Raw genomic sequence first — 22,800 nt, forward strand, 5'->3', positions numbered from 1 at the left:
GAAAGCAGGGACTTTTTTATGTTTTGTCCTATATTGAGGGCACACAGCTCCTGGGTGTGCACGCAGTACGTATGTGTTGGATGGATGAATGGGCATGGTAGCCCCCAGAGTGCCCCTTGTCTGCTGGCATTCACTGTCTTGTGTAGTCCCTTCCGGCGGTGAATGAGGGATCCCAGTGCCATCAGTGGGGACTGATCAGTGAGAACTGCAGAAGCAATGGACGGGGACTTTGAAACCAGGCCCAGGACCTTGCAGCATTTGCCTTGGTTTCTGGGGCAAGTGAGCCATCCGGTAGGGAAGGCCGTCACACAGGCCACGGGGGAGGAAGAGAGGCTTCTGCCAACGACCGGTCACCCTGCCAGTCGTGTGAGTCGGTCAGTCTGGAAGGGGTCCTCCAGCCCTGGCTGTGCCTTCAGAGCATGAAGCCACAGCTGGCACCTCAAGTCCAGACTCACAAGAGACAGCCGAGCCAAGCCTCTCCTCAATTCCCCCGACCCACAGAAAGTGGGGAGATATTCAGTGTTTTATGCAGGAAGTTTGGGGGGTAATTTGAGCACTGATAACTACTAAAGACCCTCTGAATCTCAACTTGCGCAAAGTAACGGAGGTGTCCTCCCAAACTGCGTAAACAGCATGGCCTCTTTCTCACGTGGGTAACGAAGACGTGGGACATCAGACGACATGTCTGAAGACATTCTCCTCCATCCCAAACTTTGGACTTTGTCCCGCCCCTTCCCTCACATGGAGTAAGACAGGCGGAGGAGAAGAGGATGTCATACGTGATAAACATGGACTTGTGGAAAGGGAGTGGACTCAGAGCAGCTCGTAACATCGCTTCTCAAAGCAATCCACCTGGAGTTAAACCTTTTCCCTGCGGGACCCTGAGCGGATGACCTCGCCTGTCCATGTTCTTAAAAGTACTTGCAATACAGTGTAACCTCTGTAACAAATAACCCCACAATATCGGGGACTCTGTGCGGCAGACCTCTGTCTTGTGCTGACCCTCCAGCTTCGTGGGCTGTTCCGAGGGTGGGCTCCTGCCCGTGACTCAGCAACCCAAGTGCTTTCCATCTGGTGGCTCTGCCTTCTGGTCTGCAGATCCCCGCAGTCAGCCAGTGGGTGAGGAATGGGAGCGCGTGGAAGACGGGGCAGGAGTGCCTGGGCCACGCCTAGAGGATGCGGTCCTCCTTTTCTTCCACCTGCCATTGGCCAGAACCCAGTCATGTGACCACAGCTCACGGCACTGGAGGCCGGGAAAGCAACCCAGCTGGGCAGAGCAGAGGGAAGCAAGTTCGAGGACCAGCTCGCCAGGGGGCCACATTCCTTCTGCTGATGTGTCCTGAGGACAGATAAGGCGATTTATCTACCTAAGGACTCAACCGAGATTCCGGCATGGAGGAAGCAATAAGGGTAAACCGTTGTTTCTAGCCATCTCAGCAGAATTCTCTGAAAATAGAACCAAGTCCACCTGAGTGTCACATGTGCCCCTTCCTCAAAATGATCCTTTGAAAACTTCAGCTTTCCTTAGACAAAATAATATTCAATGTTGAGATAGATCTCTCAGGAGCAAGCCGCACATCTTTCACGTCCCTAAGGGGCATATCTGAGCTTACAGCAGGCAGCATCTGATGGTTTTTGGCCTGTAACTGTTTGGTGCCCTTGAGTCTTCCAAGCCAGAACCCATTCGAAAGTAGCTTGATAGAAAAAAGACCAGATACCGCTAATCACCATATTGAAACTTGTGTAAACAAGCAGCCCTCCCGACTTGAGCACAAAATATAGAAATAGAAATGAAATAGGAAATGCATGGCCAGGTCTGCACGTCTCTGGGCAGGAACCGGTGACAGCACTCATCTGGTTTGGTGGATTACGAATTGTGTTCCTCTCGTGTGCATGTGCCGAGGTACATACACATCAGAAGAGCATGACAGGGCTTCATTCTGGGTTCTTTTTCGTGAGTGTTCGCCAGAGATGGGATGGATGCCTGTGAGAGTGACGTCCCCGTGTAGCCAGTGCAAGCGTGTGTGAGTTTCACCATGATTTGCTGGGGTAAGGGCTGCAGCGGAGTCTCTGTCTCCCGTCCCGAGGGAGCTCGGGATCCGCAATAGGCCAACGTAACATGCAAGAGCCGTGCCTGCTGCTGATTCTGGGAAGGCGGTCTTAATAGTCATCATGCTTGCCTTTCTGGTAAACAGCTTAGAATAAGGTAGCTTGGCTTCTCTTCACATGGAGCTTCAGGCCTGGTCCAGCAGATGCTGCCTAAGCTTCCTTTGGAAGCCTGCGATGTCCACCTCAACAGCATCCGTGACGGTGCCCCGAGAGCCCCTGGCTTTCTGGAGCCAATGCTTTGGGCGAATTTGCTGCCAAGAGAATGTACCTTCAGCTGCCAGCAGAGCAGGCGGATGTCCTCAGATGCCTACTGTCACCCCCTTTAAATTCTCAATACGCGGGGCTTAGTTAACAGTATTTAACGAGCACTCCCTTGGGCGCGGCTGTAATTTTCTAGCAGCATAAACTCACACACAAATGTCACGAGCGACGGCTTTTCTGACTTCAGTGGCGGACGTTAGATGAAATTCAGAGAGCTCACTTGAAGAAATGTTTTCCACCTGTCATTTCATCCTGTCCGCAGCAAGCATTGGGCAGCATGCGCCCTCTTGCGTGCCTTAGATATTCGTCCTGCACAGTTACCAGCGTAGGATTCTCTTGGGCTGTTAAGAACACTTCATCTAAGAAGTGTACTTGGTGCCTTGGACTAAAAGTGGGAGGGACCCAGGAATAAGGAGACAGCGCCAAAGGTGGATAAGGAGACGCGGGCGTGTGGCCCTTGGAGCCACTCGGAGAGAGGCAGAGGGAGAGAGCGCGCCCACCGGAAGATGTCTGTTTCAATTCAGAACAAATCGTCTCCAAAACAGCAGTGACTTTCTTGTTCACCATCCCGTGGACCAGAAATCTGGGGCAGGTGCAGGTGTGTGTTCCGTGTGATTCCTGCTGTGGTGGGTGGGTTTACTGCACCTGGCAGATCCAAGGCAGCCTGACTCCACCTGTCTAGGACCTCGGGGTTAGCTGCTGGCAGGGACGCTCTGCTCCTCCTCCAGGCACCCTCTCTCTGTCCACATGCTCTCTCCTCAGGTAGCCATCGAGGCAGACTCTCAGCAGGGCACAGCCAAAAGCTGCAAGGCCTCTTAAGGCCCAGACCTAGAATAGACTGTGTCACTTCCCCTGTACATTCCTATTGGTCCAAGCTGGTCCCAAGTCCGGCCAGGTGGAAGGGGCAGGAGGTAGAGCCCACCTCTGGGAGAGAGAACAGTGTCCTTCCGTTGGGGCCTGCGAGGGCCTGTGTGCGTCCACCTCCGCAGACCGCCTCCCGGAAGGCCTCCCGCTCCATCACTGGCACGTTTGCACAGAGCTCTTGTGAGGGAAGCCTCCCCTTTCTGATTAGTCACGGCAGCGCCTCAGCAGTCCTTCTGGAAAATGCTCTCCTGTGTCTCCTCAGCTTTGCCATTTGTGTGCAGCCAGGGAGCAGCCAACGGGCTGCCCCTGTGGGAGCCTCCATCTGGAGAGCGAAGCCATCGGGGGTGAAAACTGGAGACACGTCATCGTCTTTCAAGTGGACACGTCAAAGAGAGAGAGTGTGGTCTGCTGTCTAGAAAATGCACTTTCTTTTTGCGTATGGAACATCTTTTTTGCAGGAGAAGGAGAAGGGCTTCCATGGTTTCACTGGCTAATGTGGGTGGGCTCTTCCTCTCCTCCCACCACCCCGCAGCTTCCTCCTCCTTCCCCGCCTCCCTGCCCTCCTGTCTACCGAGGATTAACACGAGACCTGCAAACAAGGGGTTACCGATGAAAACCGACTCCTCTCTGTGGTCCCTGGCGCATTTGCACACCCTCAGGACAGCACCTGTTGGTCTAGAAACACCTGCTGAGCACGTCTTGTCACAGAGAGTCCACCTGTTGCTATTATTTGTCACGGATGCTCAGTTTGGCCAGAGGTCGTCTCTAACCACGTGCTTATTGCCCGGCTGCAGAGCTCCGGAGACTTGCTCCTTCTCCTCCTGCACAGCCCTGGGGAGAAGAGCAGTGTGTGAACAACCAGTACAAAATAGGTACCCCAAAGTGAAGGAAGAGAGGAAAACGCCAGAAGATGGGAATTCTGCGTGGGCCCGTGGTCATTAATGTTTCTCCTTCTGTGTTGGTAATACATACTGGTTTATCTACTCACTTGGTGGTCACGGCTCTTTAATGTAACTAATCTAGCAGTAAGAATAATAATAGCCATAGCTAACCTCTTGGTTTGTTTTTTGGTTTTTTTTTTTAGGGTCGCTCTCACGGCACATGGAGGTTCCCAGGCTAGGAGCGGAATAGGAGCTACAGCTGCCACAGCAACGCTGAATCTCAGCCACGTCTGTGACCTACACCACAGCTCAGGGCAACTTAACCCACTCAGTGAGGCCAGGGATCAAACCCTCAACCTCATGGTTCCTAGTCGGATGCGTTTCTGCTGTGCTGCGACAGGAACTCCAGTAATAGCTAACCTTTTCTTATCGCTTATTGTCCCCAAGTTATTGTGCTGAAGCAACTTGATATTCGTCATGTTTCTTAATTTTTGCAGCACTACTATAAGGTCGGCATTTTTAGCTCTATTTTACATGTTTAAATTTCAAAGTCCAAAGAGTTTAAGAAACAGCTTGTGAGAAGAGGAACCAGGGTTGGACGTAGGACTGCTTTCCCAGCGCAGGCTGTCAACATTCTTGTTCATCTCTGACATTTGTTGAGCATCTACTGTTGACCTAAGATAAATAAGACAGGACCTTTCAGTCCCAGGCCCTCCCGTTTTCTCAGGATACAACTAACCATAATACAGGGTGCTGAGTGACCTCCTGTAAGACGAATACCCTGAGGAGAAATCATTTAATTCAGCTTGCGTTGGGCTGTGACGGGTCAGTAGAGGCTCTCTAGGCAGAGCGCGAGTAGAGGAACGTTCATCAGTTGGTCGGCATCACTCACCTCGTGTGTGTTGAAGTGACGTGGTTGAGAAAGAACGTGGGGTTTGATGTCAGCACGTGGTTGGCGGTGATGCCAGACGCATGGATTTTGCCCCCTTGGCAAGGGTCCTGAAAGCTGTGGGCAAGGTCGGCCTTTACTCCTGAAAACTGGGAGCTCTGGGGGTTCCGTATAGGAGGGGTGATGTTGTCATATCAGCGTTTGAGAAAGACACCCCTGGAAGCCACACCAGATTGTACTCTGGTTGCTGATATCAAAAATCACTCATGACGTAAGTAACACAACCAGAGGATTGACCCTGCTGTCGTGAACGTGTGGCTCTGGGTTTGGAAGGTCTCACTCAGAGACCATAACCTTGGTTCGGAAGCCTTTCCTTATTATGGGGTCGAGTGAGGTCCTAAGGCTTTTATGTGGTCCTTCTTGCTGGACTTCCTGAAGGGGGAATACTTGCTCCTGGCATCATTTCCCATCAGCAGCTCCATACCGTGGACTCCACTTGGATTATAAGAGAGCTAAAGAACAGACCTAAGAGTCTGGCTCTTTTTTAATCTGTTGTCACATCAGAGTTGAAAGTTCAGCGGCCGAAGATGTTGGCTCTTTCCGCGCTTGTTTCAAGGGGATAATTATTTTCAGTTGCCGCTTCTGTGGTCACAAAACCTTTCCTCAGCTCACAACTTGTCATCCCGAGGCCCAAAACATCAAGCAGGCCAATACTGCTCGGTTCTAGTGTGTAACCTTCCATGGGTTATAGTGGAAGTTATTAATATTTGTATGCTTCTAGTGAAGATTTCAAAATATTGAATGCTGTCATGGTCCAAGATACTCCAAAGCCTAGAAATTCTGCCTTTCTTTCATTTCTTTTTATTTAAAGGTTAATTTGCCAATGACTTTGAAAAATACAGATGTCTAGAAAGAACAACCCTGTCAAGAAACAAACTGTCAGAGTTTCATTGTGGCTCAGCAGTAATGAACCCAACTAGTATCCATGAGGATGTGGGATTGATCCCTGGCCTCGCTAGTGCGTTAAGGATCCGGCATTGCTTTGAGCTGTGGTGTAGGCAGACATGGCTCAGATCCCACATTGCTGTGACTATGGCGTAGACCGGCAGCTACAGCTTTGATTCGACCCCTAGCCTGGAAACTTCTGTCTGTTGCATATGTGGCCCTAAAAAAAAAAAAAAAAGAAGAAAAGAAAAGAAACTGCCACCTTTTCATACTTTGGGTTACACATGAAATCCCAGGATATTTGTATGTCTTACATCTTCCAGTTAAGTTCCAGCATATAACCATAGGATTGGACCGCCTTGTTCTGGCAGAGTCCGCCGTGTTTCTCTGGGCTGCGGTGTTCCCAGGCTTCTGCACACGAAGCAGGACATGGATGTGCGCACGTGTGCCCTATGCCACTCGCACCCCCTGCTTTTATCAGTATTGTCCCTTTAATGCCTGTGGATGTTTCCCAAAATACGTTGTCCTGGTTCTTGTCGCAGTCCCTCAGTTTACTTTGGAAGAGATAGGAGTGTGGCTCTTCTAGTAGTTAATTCTTACAAATGCCCAAAGGTCAGTGCCCCTTTTATGTTAACTTCTTCAAAAGTTTATTTCCTGAAGTATAGTAGATTTACAGTGTTGTCAGTCTCTGCTGTGCAGTGAAGTGATTCGGTTACCCACCTGTATAGACATTCTTTTTCGTATTCTTTTCCACTATGGTTTATCACAGGATATTGAGTATCAGTCCCTCTGCTCTTCAGTAGGACCTGGTTGTTCATCCATCCTGTCTATAGTAGTTGGCATCTACTGATCCCACACTCCCACTCCATCCCTCCCCCACTCTTCGTCCCCCTTGCCAATCACACGTCTCTTCTCTATGTCGGTGAGTCTATTTCTATTTTAGCTAAGTTCATTTGTATCATATTTTAGACTCCACATGTACATGAAATCAGATGGCATTTGCCTTTCTCTTCCTCCGTTACTTCACGTAGTAAAAGAATCTCTAGGTCCGTCCATGTTGCTGCAGATGGAATTTTTCATTCTTTTTTATGGCTGAGTAGTATTCCACTGTAGGTGTGTACCACGTCATCTTCATTCATTATCTGTCAGTGGACATTTAGGTTGCTTCCATGTCTTGGCTATTGTAACTAGTGCTGCAGTGAACATGGAGGTGACTATATCTTTTCAAATTAGAGTTTTCTCTGGGTATATGCCGAGACGTGGGATTGCAAGATCATAACACCTGTTAACTTTTAACCTTACATGTCAAGGTGAGGAGTATGTCACCATGGATGTCCTTGCTTAACACCTAGGGTAAGCAGCAAGTCCTAACCTTGCATTCCCTTTAAAATGGTAGTGTCTCTCAAGATGATCCAATTTGAGCTGATGTGGGCCCACCACACTGCCTTGATCTGCTTTTACCAAAATGTTGGTGCTTTGAAATCCACTGCATCCGTGTTGGGACCTGTACACACACACAGAATACATCAGTTAGTAGAATGCAATTGATTGGACAGCTTCTGATAACTGACAGGTGTCGGGCAGTTGTGTGTCACTGCCTTGGTTTTTCAAGCGGCTGTTGCCGTGCGTGATGGATGGTGGTGACGATGACGATGACGCCTGGGCCCCTTGACTCCCCGAGGTTTTCACTTTTGTTAACCTTTCCGTGCATTGGTCCATGAATATACTCTTTTTGGTCCTGTCTATGTTAGGTTTAGAAATAAACTGGACTGACTTCTGTGCTCAGCTGGACTCCTTCTGTCAGAGGCCTCTTTTCTTTTTTAGGGTCAAGTGCAGTGCAAACTCTTCTTCATTAGGGTGATAAGGCTGTGGATCCAAACACGTATGTTCTCCCTCAGTAAAGCATCAGATAAACCAATCATTGTTTGAGCTGTGAAGCTCCTTTAATGGTTCTCAAATAAGGGTGGAGTTGTGTTATGTTTGAATCTGTTCCTCTCGCCAGCAAAGATAACAGGAAATAGAATCTTTCTGGAGATAAGGAAAATCACAGCATCCCATGGATTTCCCAGGCCAGCTATATATTCTGCCAGTTTCTAAATGGAACTGGTTCCTTTTGAAGGACTTTTAATAAAACTTTGCAAACCACTTTCCAAATGGTTCTTCTCTGGGCCAAAATGCTGATATCAACAGGACATCAGACATCCAACTGTCCTTAAAAAACCTCCCTGTGGCTGCAGCCTCTGAATTTGGCTTCTTAACTGTTCAATTACATGAGGCCTGCTAAGATTTGCCTGGCTTTCCAGCAGAAAGGCGCTGGGTTTATGGCTTCTCGGGCTCTGAAAAGGCTGTGTGTGTAGCCTGCTGCTAGAAGGAGTGGGCAGTGTGTGAGCCATGCTCCGTAGGCCTCGTCCTCCATCTGCAAAGCAGACACTGCTCAGATGAAACAAGTCCATATGTGTGATTATCCTTGATAGCTTGAGACCCTGGTGCACTTGTGTCTCTAGAAAATGCTTCCCGCTTCTGGTATAGAAGCCTCTCTCTTTTGCCTTGTGATTCCAGGCCTCTGCCGTTGATTTATTGTCGCAGAGCTACTTTGCAGTTCAAGACCAGGAACTCTTCATCATGACCTAATTTTCCTCCTATAAAAATCACAGCACATAATAAAGAGTCCACCACACACATTGTGGGGAGGCTCTGGGTTCTTGTAAATGGCAGGAGCATGTTACAGATGGGATTTGGGGAAGGTTCACAGACGCGTATGTGACATGGCTAAGAAGTCCACAAGCGTCAGTGGTCCCCGGGGTCAAGATGGACCGGAGGGAAGCTGGTGAAATGCGAATTTTGTAGATGATGCAAGGAGAAGAGAACAGCAAATTCTAGCCCTGCTGTAAGCCGTTGAGATCAATGTTTTGCACAGAGCCGTAATTAAATTTGCACTTAGAAAATTAAATCCTCATGTCCTGACTGCAAATAATTCATTGTTGAGTCTCCCGTTGTTTCCCTTCGTATACTTTTTTATTGAGCGCTGTCATGTCTTTTGAAGACTGAGTGTCAGACAGCATTCGGCCTCGCCTCAGTCCTGGAAGTTTTTGCAGATGCTGCAGCGAAAGGTTAGAGGGGTGTGTAACTTGCTCAAAGTCCCAGAGCCAGCGAGGGACTAAAATCAGATCCACCAGACTCCAGAACTTAGGATCTTTGCATTTTACGCTCTGTCTCTCAAAGGAATAGTCGGTGTAAAGGGCACACGTGGTTAAGACCTTGATAGTCCAGCCGAGCTGTCCTGGGACTGGCTCTCTCTGTGACCTTGAAAAGCCAGTTACTCTCCATGAGTCTCAGTGTCCTCACCTCCAGGATGACAAGGACAATAGTCGAGTAAAATCCTGAGATGATCCATGTAAATAACAGCATGATAAGCACTCAAAAGTTTTTGGTCATTTGTATCGTCCTTTATACCACCCCTCCCTCCTGCCTGCTCTCTGCAGGCTCCGTGCTCAGCAGTTAACATGCATTATTAGCTTTTCAGGATCCCTGCAAGACCAGATGCCGTTTACACAAAGGGAACTGGCTCAGAGGAGTTAATAAGCCTCTTGGCCTGCATTGAACCCAAGTGTGTGTAGCTCCAAAGCCTATTTGCTTTCGACCCATAAAATGCCTGTAAATGTCTTTCCTCTGTTTTTTACAGTGATGTGGCAGTGATGCCAGCACGTGTGGTGGTGAGGTCCGTGGAGCTATAGGTGCTGCCCACTGATTAAGCAGCTGGACCAGGACTCGGCCCGGCTCTGTGTGACTGCAGAGGCCAAGCCACCCCCCGCCCCTGACCCCTTTGCCACATGGCTTAAGGAGAAGCAGTAGCTGGGTATTTATAGGTCTGCTAATTCCACTTATAGGAAGCTTGAATTTGGGGAAACTGGGGGAGAGTTATCCAGAATTATATTTTTATTTCACAATCTTATTCCCAGGTAGCTTCGAGAAGGTTACAGCCTTCCTAATAACTTTTATGTCTAAAGCATTCCTAAGTCAGAATTCATTTGTAGGTTTGAACAGAATTAACGGGGCACTTGGGGCACAGAGTAAATCCCCACTCCACCCCACCCCCCGCCTTTGTGTCAATTTGGAAAGTCTCTGTGAAATGAGTAGATTGTTCCAGCCACATGGTCGAGCCTCATAAATCCACTGCTCGTAGGTTATGTGAGCTCATGCGTCCATCATTCAGCAGAGTGTTTGTACAATGATTGTTCTCAACCGAATGAAGGAAACGTCATGGGATTCTCTGGAAGTCTTCCCTCCAAACAAAATAGAATTGGAATAACCAATAAAACTCTCTGATTCTGTGAGAATTCCAACTCCCGCTTTGAGCACTCACTCTTGGCCTGGCTCAGAAGGTGGCCGGACGGTAAACAGACTTTCCACCACTTACATGTATTCAAGCTTCAGAGTTAAAGGAGCACAAGGAATTGGGAAGTGGTTCCCCAGACTCCTTAACGGAGGTTTGTATCTTCTCTCCGACTTGATCTGATTTGCAGAGATGCACCTGTGCCTGGGAAAAACGTGTTATCTTAGTGGTGATAGGCTCATGTCTGGCACACCACATTATGCAGTGGGCTAACTTGCACATTAGTGCATTTCATCCTGTGCTAATTCTTTAAAAAAAAACCTGGACCTGGCTCACACTGAGACCTAGAGAGCTGGCCTTCAGGGCCATAGCTCTGGCCTATGGCAAAAATCTCCATCTCCTAGAACTGACTCTTGTATGAGCCGATAGCTTGCCTTTTAGAGAAAACAGCCAATGAGCAGAATGCAGTTCTCATGTGTTCCTGTGTCTCCTCTTGTTCTCCTGTGTATAAACTGTATAAACATTATTTTGGAAGCAACTTTCCACGCCTCTATCCAAATCCACGATCCTTCCTCACGACTCACTGTCTTTGTTTCTCCAGCACCTTATTACAGTTTTTAGGAAAGAGGAAATGCTCACATTTTTGGTGACCGTTGAAATTAAAATGCATAGGCGTTATCTTTGTTCCATTGTGCTTAGGCTAGGATCTCATTCTCAGTAGCTCATTAGGAGAAGAGAAACAAAATTGGGAGGCCAGACATAAGGGGCTGGGTGCCGTCACTAAGTCTGAATTCGTTTTCAAATGGTTTGTAGCTTGGGATTACTGGACGTGCTGTACTTGAGGCAGAAGAGTGCTAAGAGACATCATTATTTGCCAAAAACCATACTTGTAGGTCTGGGGCACCGACTTCTATAGTGTAGATTGGCTGGAGAAGATAAGCTGAATGCATAATAACTGCTGCGGAGGTGGAGAGTTGTAGATGTTAGAAACTGAAGCCCTAGGGTTCTGTCCTGGCCCCCCGCCTGAGCTGTGTGCCGCAGGAAAGCTCTCCTGTGGAGCAGTCGTCCTGCGTGCTATGCTGGGTTGACCTTTGGCTTAGAGATGAGTCATGTAAAGTGCCAGGCCCAGTGCAAACACTCACATCTAAGAGCAAGTGCCGATGATAATCACCTAGGAGCAGCCGTGGCTCAGCATTGTTCAGGGGCCAGAGTAAAGGGGGAGAGAGCTTCTTAGAGGCTGTGGTCCTTGAGCTCAGCAACAATCGTGATTTCTTTTTCGTTCGCTTGAAGAGACTCAGAAGGAGCCTAGAGACCTCAGTAGCACTGGGGCTTATTTTCAGGGGTTGCAGCTCCTGGAAGTCAGGAGGCTTTTGTTGTTTTTGCTTTAAGTCCCTTTCTCTCCTTACCTCCTCGCCCCAATTGAACTCAGCTATGTAGTGATTCAATTTATTTTGTTGAAAATTCAATCCCTTAGGGAAAATATGATAATGCTGTTTTCAGACAGCTGTGTTTGGGAGCGAGACTGACTGAACCAGCTGGCTGGCATCCTTGGAGCCCAGGGACCTGCCAACTCATGGAGAGCAGCTGTTTTGGCTGAAATTCTTGTCATTCTTATGACTTTACTTCCTATATCTCAGCTTTTGAGTTCTGCTCTTAAATGCAGGCACAAAGGAGAGGAAGCCGTGAGAAAGACTCTGATGTTTCCAGGGCCACCCATAGGTGAAGGGATTGGGGGTGTCACCACTGTCCTGTCATCACTCATGATTGTTGGGAAGGAGAAAATCCAGAAGCAAGCTTGCTCCAAAGAGTAGGAAATGACAGGCCAATAAATATTGCTATCTTCATGCAGGGACTCTGTTATACAATCAAAAAGAATCATTTTGAGGATTTTTTCATGAAGGGGGAAATGTTAGAATACAATGTTAGGTGAAACATATAGGGTACAAAACTGTATAAAGACTAGAATTCCAGTGATGGAGAGGACGTGTGTTAACATTAAATAACTCATACCAAACACTTGACCTGGTGCCTGATGTGGTAGATGTTCAGTAAATCATAGCCACTAGATGCAAACCCTCTAACCACAGGAAATGTATTGGCCTCAAGTACTGCTGTACCCAGAATGCCTGGTGTAAAGGAGAGTCTCAAAAGATCTTTTTTCAGGGCTGCACCTGCAGCATATGGAAGTTCCCAGGCTAGGGGTCGAAATGGAGCTACAGCTGCTGGCCTATGCCACAGCCACAGCAATGCAGATCTGAACCACATCTGCAACCTATACCACAGCTCACGGCAACTCTGGATCCTTAACCCACTGAGCGGAGCCAGGGATTGAACCTACGTCCTAGTGGACACCAGTCGGGTTCGTTCCTGCTGAGCCACAATGGGAACTCCCAAAAGATCTTTCTTGATTAAAGAATGGGTATGGTTGTGTTATATGCACTTAAAAAAGGAATCTATAAAATCTCGGGACATGGGTTTCTATGTTGTCATCTGTAATTATGGCAGCTTAACCTCTGTGCCTCAGTCCTTTGTTATAAATGGGGAGGACAGTACCTGATGCTCACGGTCACTCAGAACAGAGTGAGCTCCATGGAAAACATAGGCTCCCAGTCCTTGGGGCGCCGACGTTGAATAGTGCTGACTTTTCCACAGTAGACATCATGGAAGTGGTCGTTATTGTAATAATGCTATCGTATTTGAATCTGTAGAAAAAAAAGAGAAGCATTGTCCTGATTTTTAATCTATCATTTTCTTCTCTTTTTTTTTAACCATGGCTTCTTTTTTTAAAAGCAACGAAAGCTTAGAAGAAAAAAACCTCATATGAAAATAAAACTCAAATGAGAATGGTGGTTGTCTCTAAATAGTGGAATTGGGAGAGTTCTTCTATTTTTCTCTTGATGCTTCTCTGCATTTTCCAAACTGTCTGTAGTATGTTTGTTACTTCTATCAACAATAGCTGGGGGGAAAAAAACCTTTGTTCTCTTTTTCACATAAGAAAAAGTATGCTCAACATCAAAGATAACACAAAGTTGCTGAATTGGAAAGGCTGCTCCGGGAGTTCCGATTGTGGTGCAGCAGGAGCAAATCCGACTAGTATCCATGAGGCCTGAGATTTGATCCCTGGCCTCACTCAGTGGGTGAAGGATCTGGCGTTGCCGTGAGCTATGGTGTAGGTCACAAGAAGCAGCTCGGATCCCATGTTGCTATGGCTGTGGTGTAGGCCAGCAGCTACAGCTCTGATTCGACCCCTAGCCTGGGAACTTGCGTATGCCTCGAGTGTGGCCCTAAAAAGCGAAAAAGAGAAAAAAAGGATGCTCCATGGTGGGGGTGGGAGCAGCTGAGGACCAGGAAATGGTGACCTGTCCTGGGCTTGGGCTTCTTTGGTATGATGTCATTTAAATGCGCGTTTCAGAAAGTCGCAATGCAGTTGTTAGGAACTGGAAAAAGGAACCAGTGAGGAAAAGTAAAGTGGTTTTGATGAATCGGTTCTGGACCGATTGGTCAAAAAACTTTAGTCCTCTTCACAGACAGCGGCTTGTATTTAGCCCGGCTGCTTCCGTTGGCCCCAGAGAGAACAACGAAAAGAAGAGCCCTGGAAACGATCGCAGAAGGGGTGAGAGGTGGAAATGGATGCTTCCCGAAAACTGGGACTCGCTTCCAGAGGAGAGTGTTTCATGCCAGGTCCTAGAGATGTTACGCTCAAGTCCTAAGCAAATGGTGGGGATCTTTTTAGGTCTTTTTCTCGCGAATTCTTAGGCGCCACCCAGCTCTTCGGTCATCCTGCTGCAGGCCTGGGCCTCCTTCCCAGCTCAGAGTCACGCGTAACCTTTTTATGAAACTTAACTTTGCAGATTTTCAACACCGTGCCTGACGCGCCCCTCGCCAACACCCTGCACCTGTCTCGGAAGAAGAGCGGTGACTCCAAGCCCCCGTCCTGCAGCGAGAGGCCCCTGACGCTCTTCCACACCACGCAGTCCACAGACAGACGTGAGTCCCGCTGTTCAGGGCCCGCGTAGCGGCCTCCGGGTTCTGGGCTGAGTAACCGCGGCAGGTAGGGGAGCAGGGATGCTGAGAGGAAAGGGGGCTGTGCAGCCCGGGATCCTCTTTCCAGATCCCCTGTGGGCTAAGCGCCAGGCCTCTTTTCCTCCGGCCACACCATCTGCTCAGGCTTCGCCTCTTGGAACCTCTTGTGTTAGCAGCTCCCATAGAATCAGTCTCCCTTCCTTTTCTGGGCTGATGAAACGCTGATGAGTGTGAATCACAAGCCCCAGTGGCAGGAGGCTTCTGCGCCGACCCGTTTTGCCTGCTCATCCTTCCCCTCTGCCTCTCCCGAGCATGGCACGCAGGGGACACCTAATAAATGTGTGGCATTACTTCATGGACCAACGGGAGAGCCCTGCACGACCCTCCTTGTTCCACAGGGTGAGCACCACGACTGTATCACAGTTTTCATCTCCAGGATTTCTCAGTTCTTTGCAGCAATCAGGTTTCTGGGCCCTAAAACCTCCAGTCTTGCCTCAGCTCTTGTAGTGAGGGAGCCAGTGGTGGAGGGTGGGAAGGGGGGGGCCCCAGCTCCGCCCAAAGGCCGTCAGACCTGGGCTCCTGTGCTGGCCGGCAGGCCTCCCCCCTTCTCTCAGCCTCAGTTCACGGTCCGTGAAGTGGGGACCATAGTACCTTCCTCAGAGAGAAGGGAGGGAGGGCCAGGTGAGATTCTGCCTTTAAGTAAGCAGCTGGCGTGTGGCAAGGGCCACCTGCCGAAAGCTGCTGCTGTTATTATTAGTTGTTGTTTCACTCCACGCAGATACCAAGGAGTATAAAAGTGAGACCTCGTCTGTAAAGAGCTCACGGTTGCGTAAGGGGAGTAGACGAGTGAACAGGTGGCCCTAAGGCCGGAGGTGTCAGGCAGGAGGGAGCTCAGGGCGCCAGGTGCCGGACAGGAATCCGCCTCTGCTGCTCCCTGGCTGGTGACGTGGCCAAGCTGCCTACTGTCACAGGGCCTCGGGCGTCTCTTCTGAAAATCAGGAAAATCAGCCTCTCCTTCACAGGCTTGTTGTGAGAATGAACGCATTTCAAGTGGTGCCCGGTAAATGCTGGGGGCTGTGCAGAAGTGTGATTATCATATATGTGTTTTATATTTGATGTGATATATGTATTATACACGTTTATTTTCCTATATGTAAGTATCCTCTATTGCTTCTATGTTATATAATAGGAACAATAGTCTGTGTGAGTTACAGTAAAAGCACAAATCAGAAAAATGACCCACTTTGCTTTGGAAAGGAGAGAAAGTCCATGTTTCCACTGACGTCTTTCTCTTTGCTGCAGAAAATATTTTTTCAGCCCTTTGTATTTCAATGGCCTTCCTCATCACGACTTGGGGAGGCAAATCCTGCCCGTCCCGGGAGGACCCCTGCTTTCAGCGAGGTCGCCGTCTCCACTAATAGGGCTGCACCTTAGAGCCCCGTTTGGGGGTGCTTCAGATGTGCTGCTTTTCTAAGTCAAGCCACGGTTATCATCTTCGTAGTGCAAAGTCTATTCATATTCCTAATATTTCCTCAAGATAAGTTCCTGGAAGAATTTCTAGGTCAGCAGATATGTTCAGTTGTAGGGCTTTGACCTCGGACTGGGATTGGCTTCCCTTCGAACGATAGCTTGTGTTCCTCTTAAGAGCCTGGCCGGGGTCTTCTCACCACGGTCTGTACCAGGCCACACTCAGCGCAGGCCTGGCCTCGCCCACATCCACCAGGAGCACAGCGTGGGGTCAGGACCGATGGAACGGTATTGGCACATTCCTCCAAGCTTGAAAGAGTGCCGAGGCGGTGGTTAGATTGAAGCAGAAGCAGTAGGACCTGTTCTGGGAGCGTGTAAGGAAAAAGGTGGCAATTCGGAGAAAATCAATTAGATCTTTGCCTGAGATTAAGTTTCTCACACGAGGCAGCGAGTGAAAGCTAAGGACATGTGAAAGCAGACGTGCCCAGCTGCAGATCACGCTGTCCCTTTGCACACGGCAGACAGAAGGTTGGAGAGCAGTGAAGCCCCGTTTCCTCCCTCTGAGCCCGAGGACGCGCTCCCAGGAAACGGCCTGGCCTCTCCGTGTGCGTGGCTCTTTGTGAGCTGCTTAGCGTGTAAGGATGTGTCTCTGCATAGACTTTTTAGAGTTTATGCTGGAGACCCCCCTTTTCCTGGGAAATTAGAGTGAAAGCCAGGCTGGCCCGGAAAGTGCTGTAGGAGGGGTGGGTGAGCAGATGCTGCGAGGAGGACTGGCCGGGAGCTGGAAGGTCCTGCCAGCGCTCGCCCCTCTCAGGTTGCAGGGCCCCCCTCACCCCTGTGCCAGCGACAGTGTCTGCCCTGTGTTCACACGCCCGCCCCGCCCCTTTGTCTGGTCTACGGACAGAGGTAGAGGCCTCCTGTATCACAGCATTGTGCTGAGCTTACCCCTCGGGATTAAAGTTCTGATGGAGGCTCTGCAGGTTAAGAAAAAAAAAAAAAAAAAATCACGCATTTCCATACCAGGCTCTTTTTCAGGTTCAGGCCTCTTTCCGTACCTAGCTCAGTACTTCCAAGCTGCCGTCATTTCCACAGGCCTTCATTCACTCTTGGGGCCACAAGCCCTGAACTCAGGCCCTGCTCATACAGTGCTTTAAATCAGTTTTAAAGCAACTCACTCCTTTGCATGGCCTCATCCTCCGGATTAAAATTTCTGAAACAAGAATTTTGTCGACTTACACTCTGACTCTCTAACATACATTAAAATAAACATGGAATTGTGAAGATAATTCCTTCACACCCAGCTGAGACTTGCGTGTGGCCTTGCCCGGGGAATATGTACCACAGTTTGGAGTCCACAGGGCTCACACTGAATTCTTGACTGACTCTGACCTTTCTCTTAACACGCATCACCAACAGGATGCTTTGGTCCCCGCAGCTGGAGTCGGGTTCACACGTTATCAGTTGGCTGTTGACATCACTGTGGACGCCCACCATCCGTCAATGTCATGTGTGCACTCTGGGTTCACTGGGACCCAACTCTCCAGGTTTGACACGACCTTACCTTTCCTCAGGTTCTTGGCCAGAGAGTAGATGCCTTGTTACAGGGATGGCACCTGTGAACGCACACACACACACATATACACACACTCACGCACACACGTACACCTATGTATACCTCTCTTCTACACTTGGACTTTATGTGAGGTTATTCAAAACCTCATTTCCTCTTTTTTTATTATGGGTTTTTTTTGTTTGGTTGGTTTTTTTTTTTTTTTTTTTTTTTTTGGTCTTTTTTTGTCTTTTGTCGTTTTCAGGGCTGCACCCATGGCATATGGAGGGGGTCAAATCAGAGCTGTAGCCACTGGCTTATGCCACAGCCACAGCAATGTAGGATCCGAGCCGCATCTGCAACCTACACCACAGCTCACGGCAATGCCGGATCCTTTAACTCGCTGAGCGAGGCCAGGGATCAACCCAAAACCTCATGGTTCCTAGTTGGATTCGTTAACCACTGAGCCATGACGGGAGCTCCTGCTAGTTTTTTTATTAACGTATAGTTGGTTTACAATGCGCTGCCAATTTCTGCTGTACAGCAGAGTGACCCAGCCATGTGTATATATTTTCACATTCATGTTACCGTTTCCTCTTAGGTCGGTGTGCCTGCTCTCTCTTGAGCTCAGTTATGGCTTTTCTCCTACAGGGGTACTTGCACATAAACATAGTCCCTGGGTCCGCCGTCTCGGCAGCCCACAGCGGCAGGCTTAATGGGCTAGAAACGCCCAGAGCAGCTCTGTGGGGCACGTCCTCTGGCTCGCATTCTCCTCTCGCCTCGATGCAGCAGCGCCCCTGCCCTGTGCAGAAGTTGGAGCCCATTCTCTTCTCTTAGATGTGAACCTGTGCCAGCACTTTGGGCCTCGGGCTGTCATGGAAGTTTCTAGCGTTTTAGTTGATGCCCACAGATGAGTGTCATTCTCCCGAAGGAGGTGGGCCGTCTGTGTGGGTAGACCAGTTGTGTGCCCGGGCTCCCCCGCTGGAATCCTCTCCACAAGCCTTTCCTTTTCCTTAAAGGTAAAGCTGACCTTAGGATGACTGCGGTACCATCTCAGGATGAGGAGCTGGGCGCTTTCTCAGGCTCCATGCCGGGTGGGGACTGCCAGCAGTTACGAGGCAGCATGCACGTGTGTGGTGGAGGAAGGGCTCGGAATGAAGGTGAAACCTTGTGGAAGAGAGCAAAGGGAATGATGGGGAAATGATGCAGGATTTAGAAGGCGTCGTGGCCACAAAGGCAGATCCTTTGGGAACCGCTGAATATTTTGGTGAGGGGAGGACTGATATCCAAGTTGTCTGAGCTGGTCTAGGGATGTTTTCCAAGAGGGGGGGATTTTGTGAAAGACGCTAAAGGAAAGGAGAGTCACAGTCTCTCCCAAAGGACAGAAAGATAGTCTGTGATGCGCCACAGAGAGAGTGTGGAAGAGCCTCCCTCTTAAGCAGCAGAGGGTAGCTCTCGTCTCTAGCACTGAGGAGAGCGCTGTGGAAAGACGTGCTCCCGAATCGAACCTGGAAACATTTTCCCAGAGCAAGTGACATTCTGCTTCTATACATTTATGTACGTGGCATGATGGACCAAGTGGGTTCTTGTTGTAAGCACGGTGCCCAGCAACATCTCACTTAACCTTGACAGTTAAATAGCACAGGTACAATTCCTGTTTTATACTTGGAGGAAAATAAAAGTTATATTAAATAATGTACTCCGGTTCACATAGCACTAGAGTTGCGGATTTGAACCCAGGTGTTTTGACCTCAGAGTTACACTATTTTTTTGAAGTATAATTGATTAACAGTGTGTTAATTTCTGCTGTACAGCAAAATGATTCAGCTATGTGTCTATATATATATAGAGAGAGAGACACACACAGATACACGCATTTTTTCATATTCTTTTCCATTGTGGTTTGTCATAGGACATCGAATATAGTTCCCTGTGCCATACAGTAGGACCTTGTTGTGTATCCAGAGCTTCGCTATTAATCAGTCATTATTCTGCTTCCGGTTTCAACTTGTGGGATTGTTCTAGAGGAGATGTGGTTCCGTTAAGGTTAGCGTCGATGACCTAGCGTACAAACCCAACCAAATTTCCCAGGGAAGATATTTCCAATTCCATTTATGCACCTGGAGTGTAAACTTTGATTAAGCTAAGGATCTGCCTGCAAGGAGTTGGGGGCTGGTGTGGAAGGATAAATGGATACATGTGATAAAGAACCTTGAGGCCAGGCTAGACTGGAACCTCATTCAAAAAAAAAGCAACAATAGAAACAAAAGTGATTACAGCTCAACCAGCCTATCAAGGCCATTGTCATCCCATCTCCGCCAGTAACGGACCATCACCCCGTGAGGTGGGTTCTCATTATCCATGTTTCACAAACAAGTAAGCTGGGGCTCAAGAGGTTAAGTAGACACACACCTGGCCAGTGGCAGAGGAGGGATACGGACCCAGAGAGGGGCCCTTCCCCGTGCCATGCTGTCTCCCAAAGGGTGCTGCTGTCACTTCTCGAGCCCCAGAAGCGAAAACCCTGCTAGACTGGGTTAAAGAAGCCATCAAAACCCATCTGTCGCAGGCGTCCAGCGCGGCCTCGGAGGCAGCTGAACTACGCTGAATGGGCTCCTCCGTGTGTGTCTCGGCCAGCAGCAGCCACAGGGCCACCGCCACCCCACATCAAGCCCTATCTCTGCAGAGTGCATGCAGCAGTCGCTTTAATATGCTGGGCCGAGGCAATGACTCTCATGTGTGATCACCTCGGAACAGACGGAAGGAGGCTTTTCATCTGTACTGCCAGATGAATGGTAGCAAAGGAGATTACTGTTTAATCTCCAAGTTTCCACGCAGATACATCATACAGCAGCAGTTGGGCTGGCGTATCTAGGCGAAAGGTACTGACACACAAGCTGTACTTTTTCCGGGTGACTGTATGAGGTGGCGCCAGAGGATTAGAGGGGACCAGCACCCGGGTCATGTACCTTTTAGGATTCCTTCCAGGAGGTTGTACGGGGATGTTTCTCACTGATTTTGCCCCCCGACTTTTTTTTTCCATTTTTTTTCAAGTTTTAAAATTGAAGTATAGTTGATTTACAAGGTTGTGATAATTCTGCTGTACAACAAAGCGATTCAGCTATACATGTGCACGCATCCATTCTCGTTCAGCTTCTTTTCCCACATAGGTTATCACAGAATATTGGGTAGAGTTCCCTGTGCGGCACAGCAGGTCCCCACTGCCCAGTCGGTCCATATGCCCGTCCCAAACCCCTGGTCCTCCCAGTTTTTAGTACTTACACAGGCACACCTCTTTTTATTGCACTTGACTTTGCAGATATTGCGTTTTCTGCAAATTGAAGGTTTGTGGCATCGTTATCAGATGATGGTTAGCATTTTGTAGCAATAAAGCTTTTTTAATTAAGGTGTGTATGCTGTTTCAGACATGATGTTATTACATACTTAATAGGCAACAGTGCAGTGCAAGCATAACTTTTATACGCACCGGGAAACCAAAAAATTCATGTGACTTGCTTGATTGTGATAGTTGCTTTGTCGCAGTGGTCTAGAACCAAACCCACAGTATCGCCAAAGAGTGTCTGTCCCAAGGTGTGAAAATATGTTTCTTGGAACTGTGGTTCTTAAACTTTGCTGTGCAATAAAATCGTGTCAGGAGCTTGTTAAAGATACAGCTGCCTGGTCTTCTCTCCCGCACGTTCTGAATCAGGTTGTGACTGGAGCTCGGGCATCTGTAATTTTTAAAGCACCCTGGCGATGCTGACACCAGCTAGAGAAGCACTGGCCTGGGTGAGGGAGGGATGGTCAAGGTTGCTTGTCTTCCGTCTTTAGGTAAGTTGTCTCTTTGACACTCTGTCGGGGTTTGGGGCAGCCTGGTGGTTGACGAAAGCGAGGGCTTTGCACTTTCAGCGCCATCTCCATCACCTACCAACTCTGAGACCTGGAGCACATTGCTGTTCGTTTCTGAACCTCCATTTGTTCATCTGTAAAATCGATCACTAATAAAAAGCTTCCTCGGAGGGTAGTTACCATGCTCAAGTGAGCCAGCACATGTAAAGTACCTGACAGTGGGCCTAGAACTTAGTAAGCACCTAGTAAATGTGAGCTCTGATTACAACGATTATCATCCGGCTATATAGTCTGATTTTACGTTTGGCGAAGAAAACAGGCCTGCTCGGGAGCCTGCCGATTGCAAAGGAGAGGCCCACGTGCGGGGGAGGCAGAGTCGCCCTGGCCCCAGCGAGAGCCCATTGGATGCCGGGGTGCCGGGACACCGGCAGCCCGGGCTGAGTCATGCAGCCTTGGTGCAAGTGAGAATGGATTCTTGGGCTGTACTGTACATGGATCATGTTAACTAGCTGCTGGGATTACAGCTCTGATTAATTCTCTTAGTTCAGTTAATTCGTCCTGGACGCTTCCCAGACGGGCCCAGGAAGAGGTTGACAGTTCAGCTCATATACTTCTTATCTCTGTCTTCCTTGTCAAAAAAGACCTGGGAACTCATCCCGTTTGGAGGTTTGCGTAATGCCTCTCTCGGAGCTGTTGGAGCTGAAGCCTGTGTTTTCTCTCAGGTTGCCTCTGCCGGTCCTGGGCACTCTAGACACACCTGTTTGTCTATCCACAGGGGTTCCTATTAGCACACGGACTGTAAGGTGCAGTGTGGGTCCTCTCTTAATTATGCGTGGCCACCGTGTGTGATGGAGAACCACGCAGCTGATGTGCCCCTTAGAAAATGATGCCGTGGAAAGCTAAGGGGAGGAAAAAGTTCAGGGAAAAGCATTAAATAAGAAAGGAGTTTATTCCAGGCTCTCATCTCGGGCCTTACCCCTGTGTGAGCAGAACAGGCCCCAGCATTAGGCCTTACGGTATCGCACTTGTTAGAAGAAAATATATGTGTGTCTGTTTCTGTGTGTAGGAAAACAGCTGGGCTCAGACACACCAAAATCTGTATGGGATGGTTGATGCCATTCGGTACTTTAAAATTGGAGAGGAAGGCCTCTTCGTTATGTACCGACTCAGCTTTACATTGCTAGTCATACATTAATCATATCTCATCATACATTTCCTTTGCGATCTCATTTGGCAATGAGTCATGGCCTAAAAATAATTAAATACATCCTTTTCTTCTTTCTCTTGAGCAATAGCGTAGCTTCCTCAGGTATCAGGGACCCTCGATTGTTCAGGGAGAGTGTCCTTCGTCAGAACTAAGTTCTCAGGGAGGAAAGAGGGCTGTGTCGTGAGGAGGAGAGCAGCTGTCACCTCCCTGGTTAGGCTTTAATTAGAGGCTCATTCCTATGCTGTGGTTTTGACATGTTTCTGGAGCAGGCTTTTCCTCGTCCCTCCCTGTCCCCTCCTGTGAATGCTGGGCCGGGCACAGTGACGTCCCTGTCCTCTTGGGCACCCAGCTCCGTCGGTGTTCTTTCCCTTTACGAAGCAGAGGGTGCTTGTGGGCGCCATGGGAGAGGGTAAGTCAGGCAGTCCA

At 48.8% G+C, this 22,800-nt stretch overlaps 1 protein-coding gene across 14 annotated transcripts in view; it reads left to right on the plus strand.

Moving 5' to 3' along the window:
* The window catches only part of ARHGAP26 (Rho GTPase activating protein 26), a 476,857-nt gene that overhangs the window by 370,247 nt on the left and 83,810 nt on the right, over positions 1–22,800 (plus strand). For all 14 annotated transcript variants that reach the window (XR_002342097.1, XM_013987610.2, XM_021085444.1 and 11 more), the window contains one exon: positions 14,134–14,269. Coding sequence is in view for 13 of the 14 variants with exons in the window: in XM_013987610.2 (XP_013843064.2) it covers positions 14,134–14,269 (136 nt within the window). In the remaining variant the exon portion in view is untranslated. The remainder of the gene's footprint in view (positions 1–14,133; positions 14,270–22,800) is intronic.

This window comes from Sus scrofa, chromosome 2 (genome assembly GCF_000003025.6).
Source record: "Sus scrofa isolate TJ Tabasco breed Duroc chromosome 2, Sscrofa11.1, whole genome shotgun sequence".
NCBI lineage: Eukaryota > Metazoa > Chordata > Mammalia > Artiodactyla > Suidae > Sus > Sus scrofa.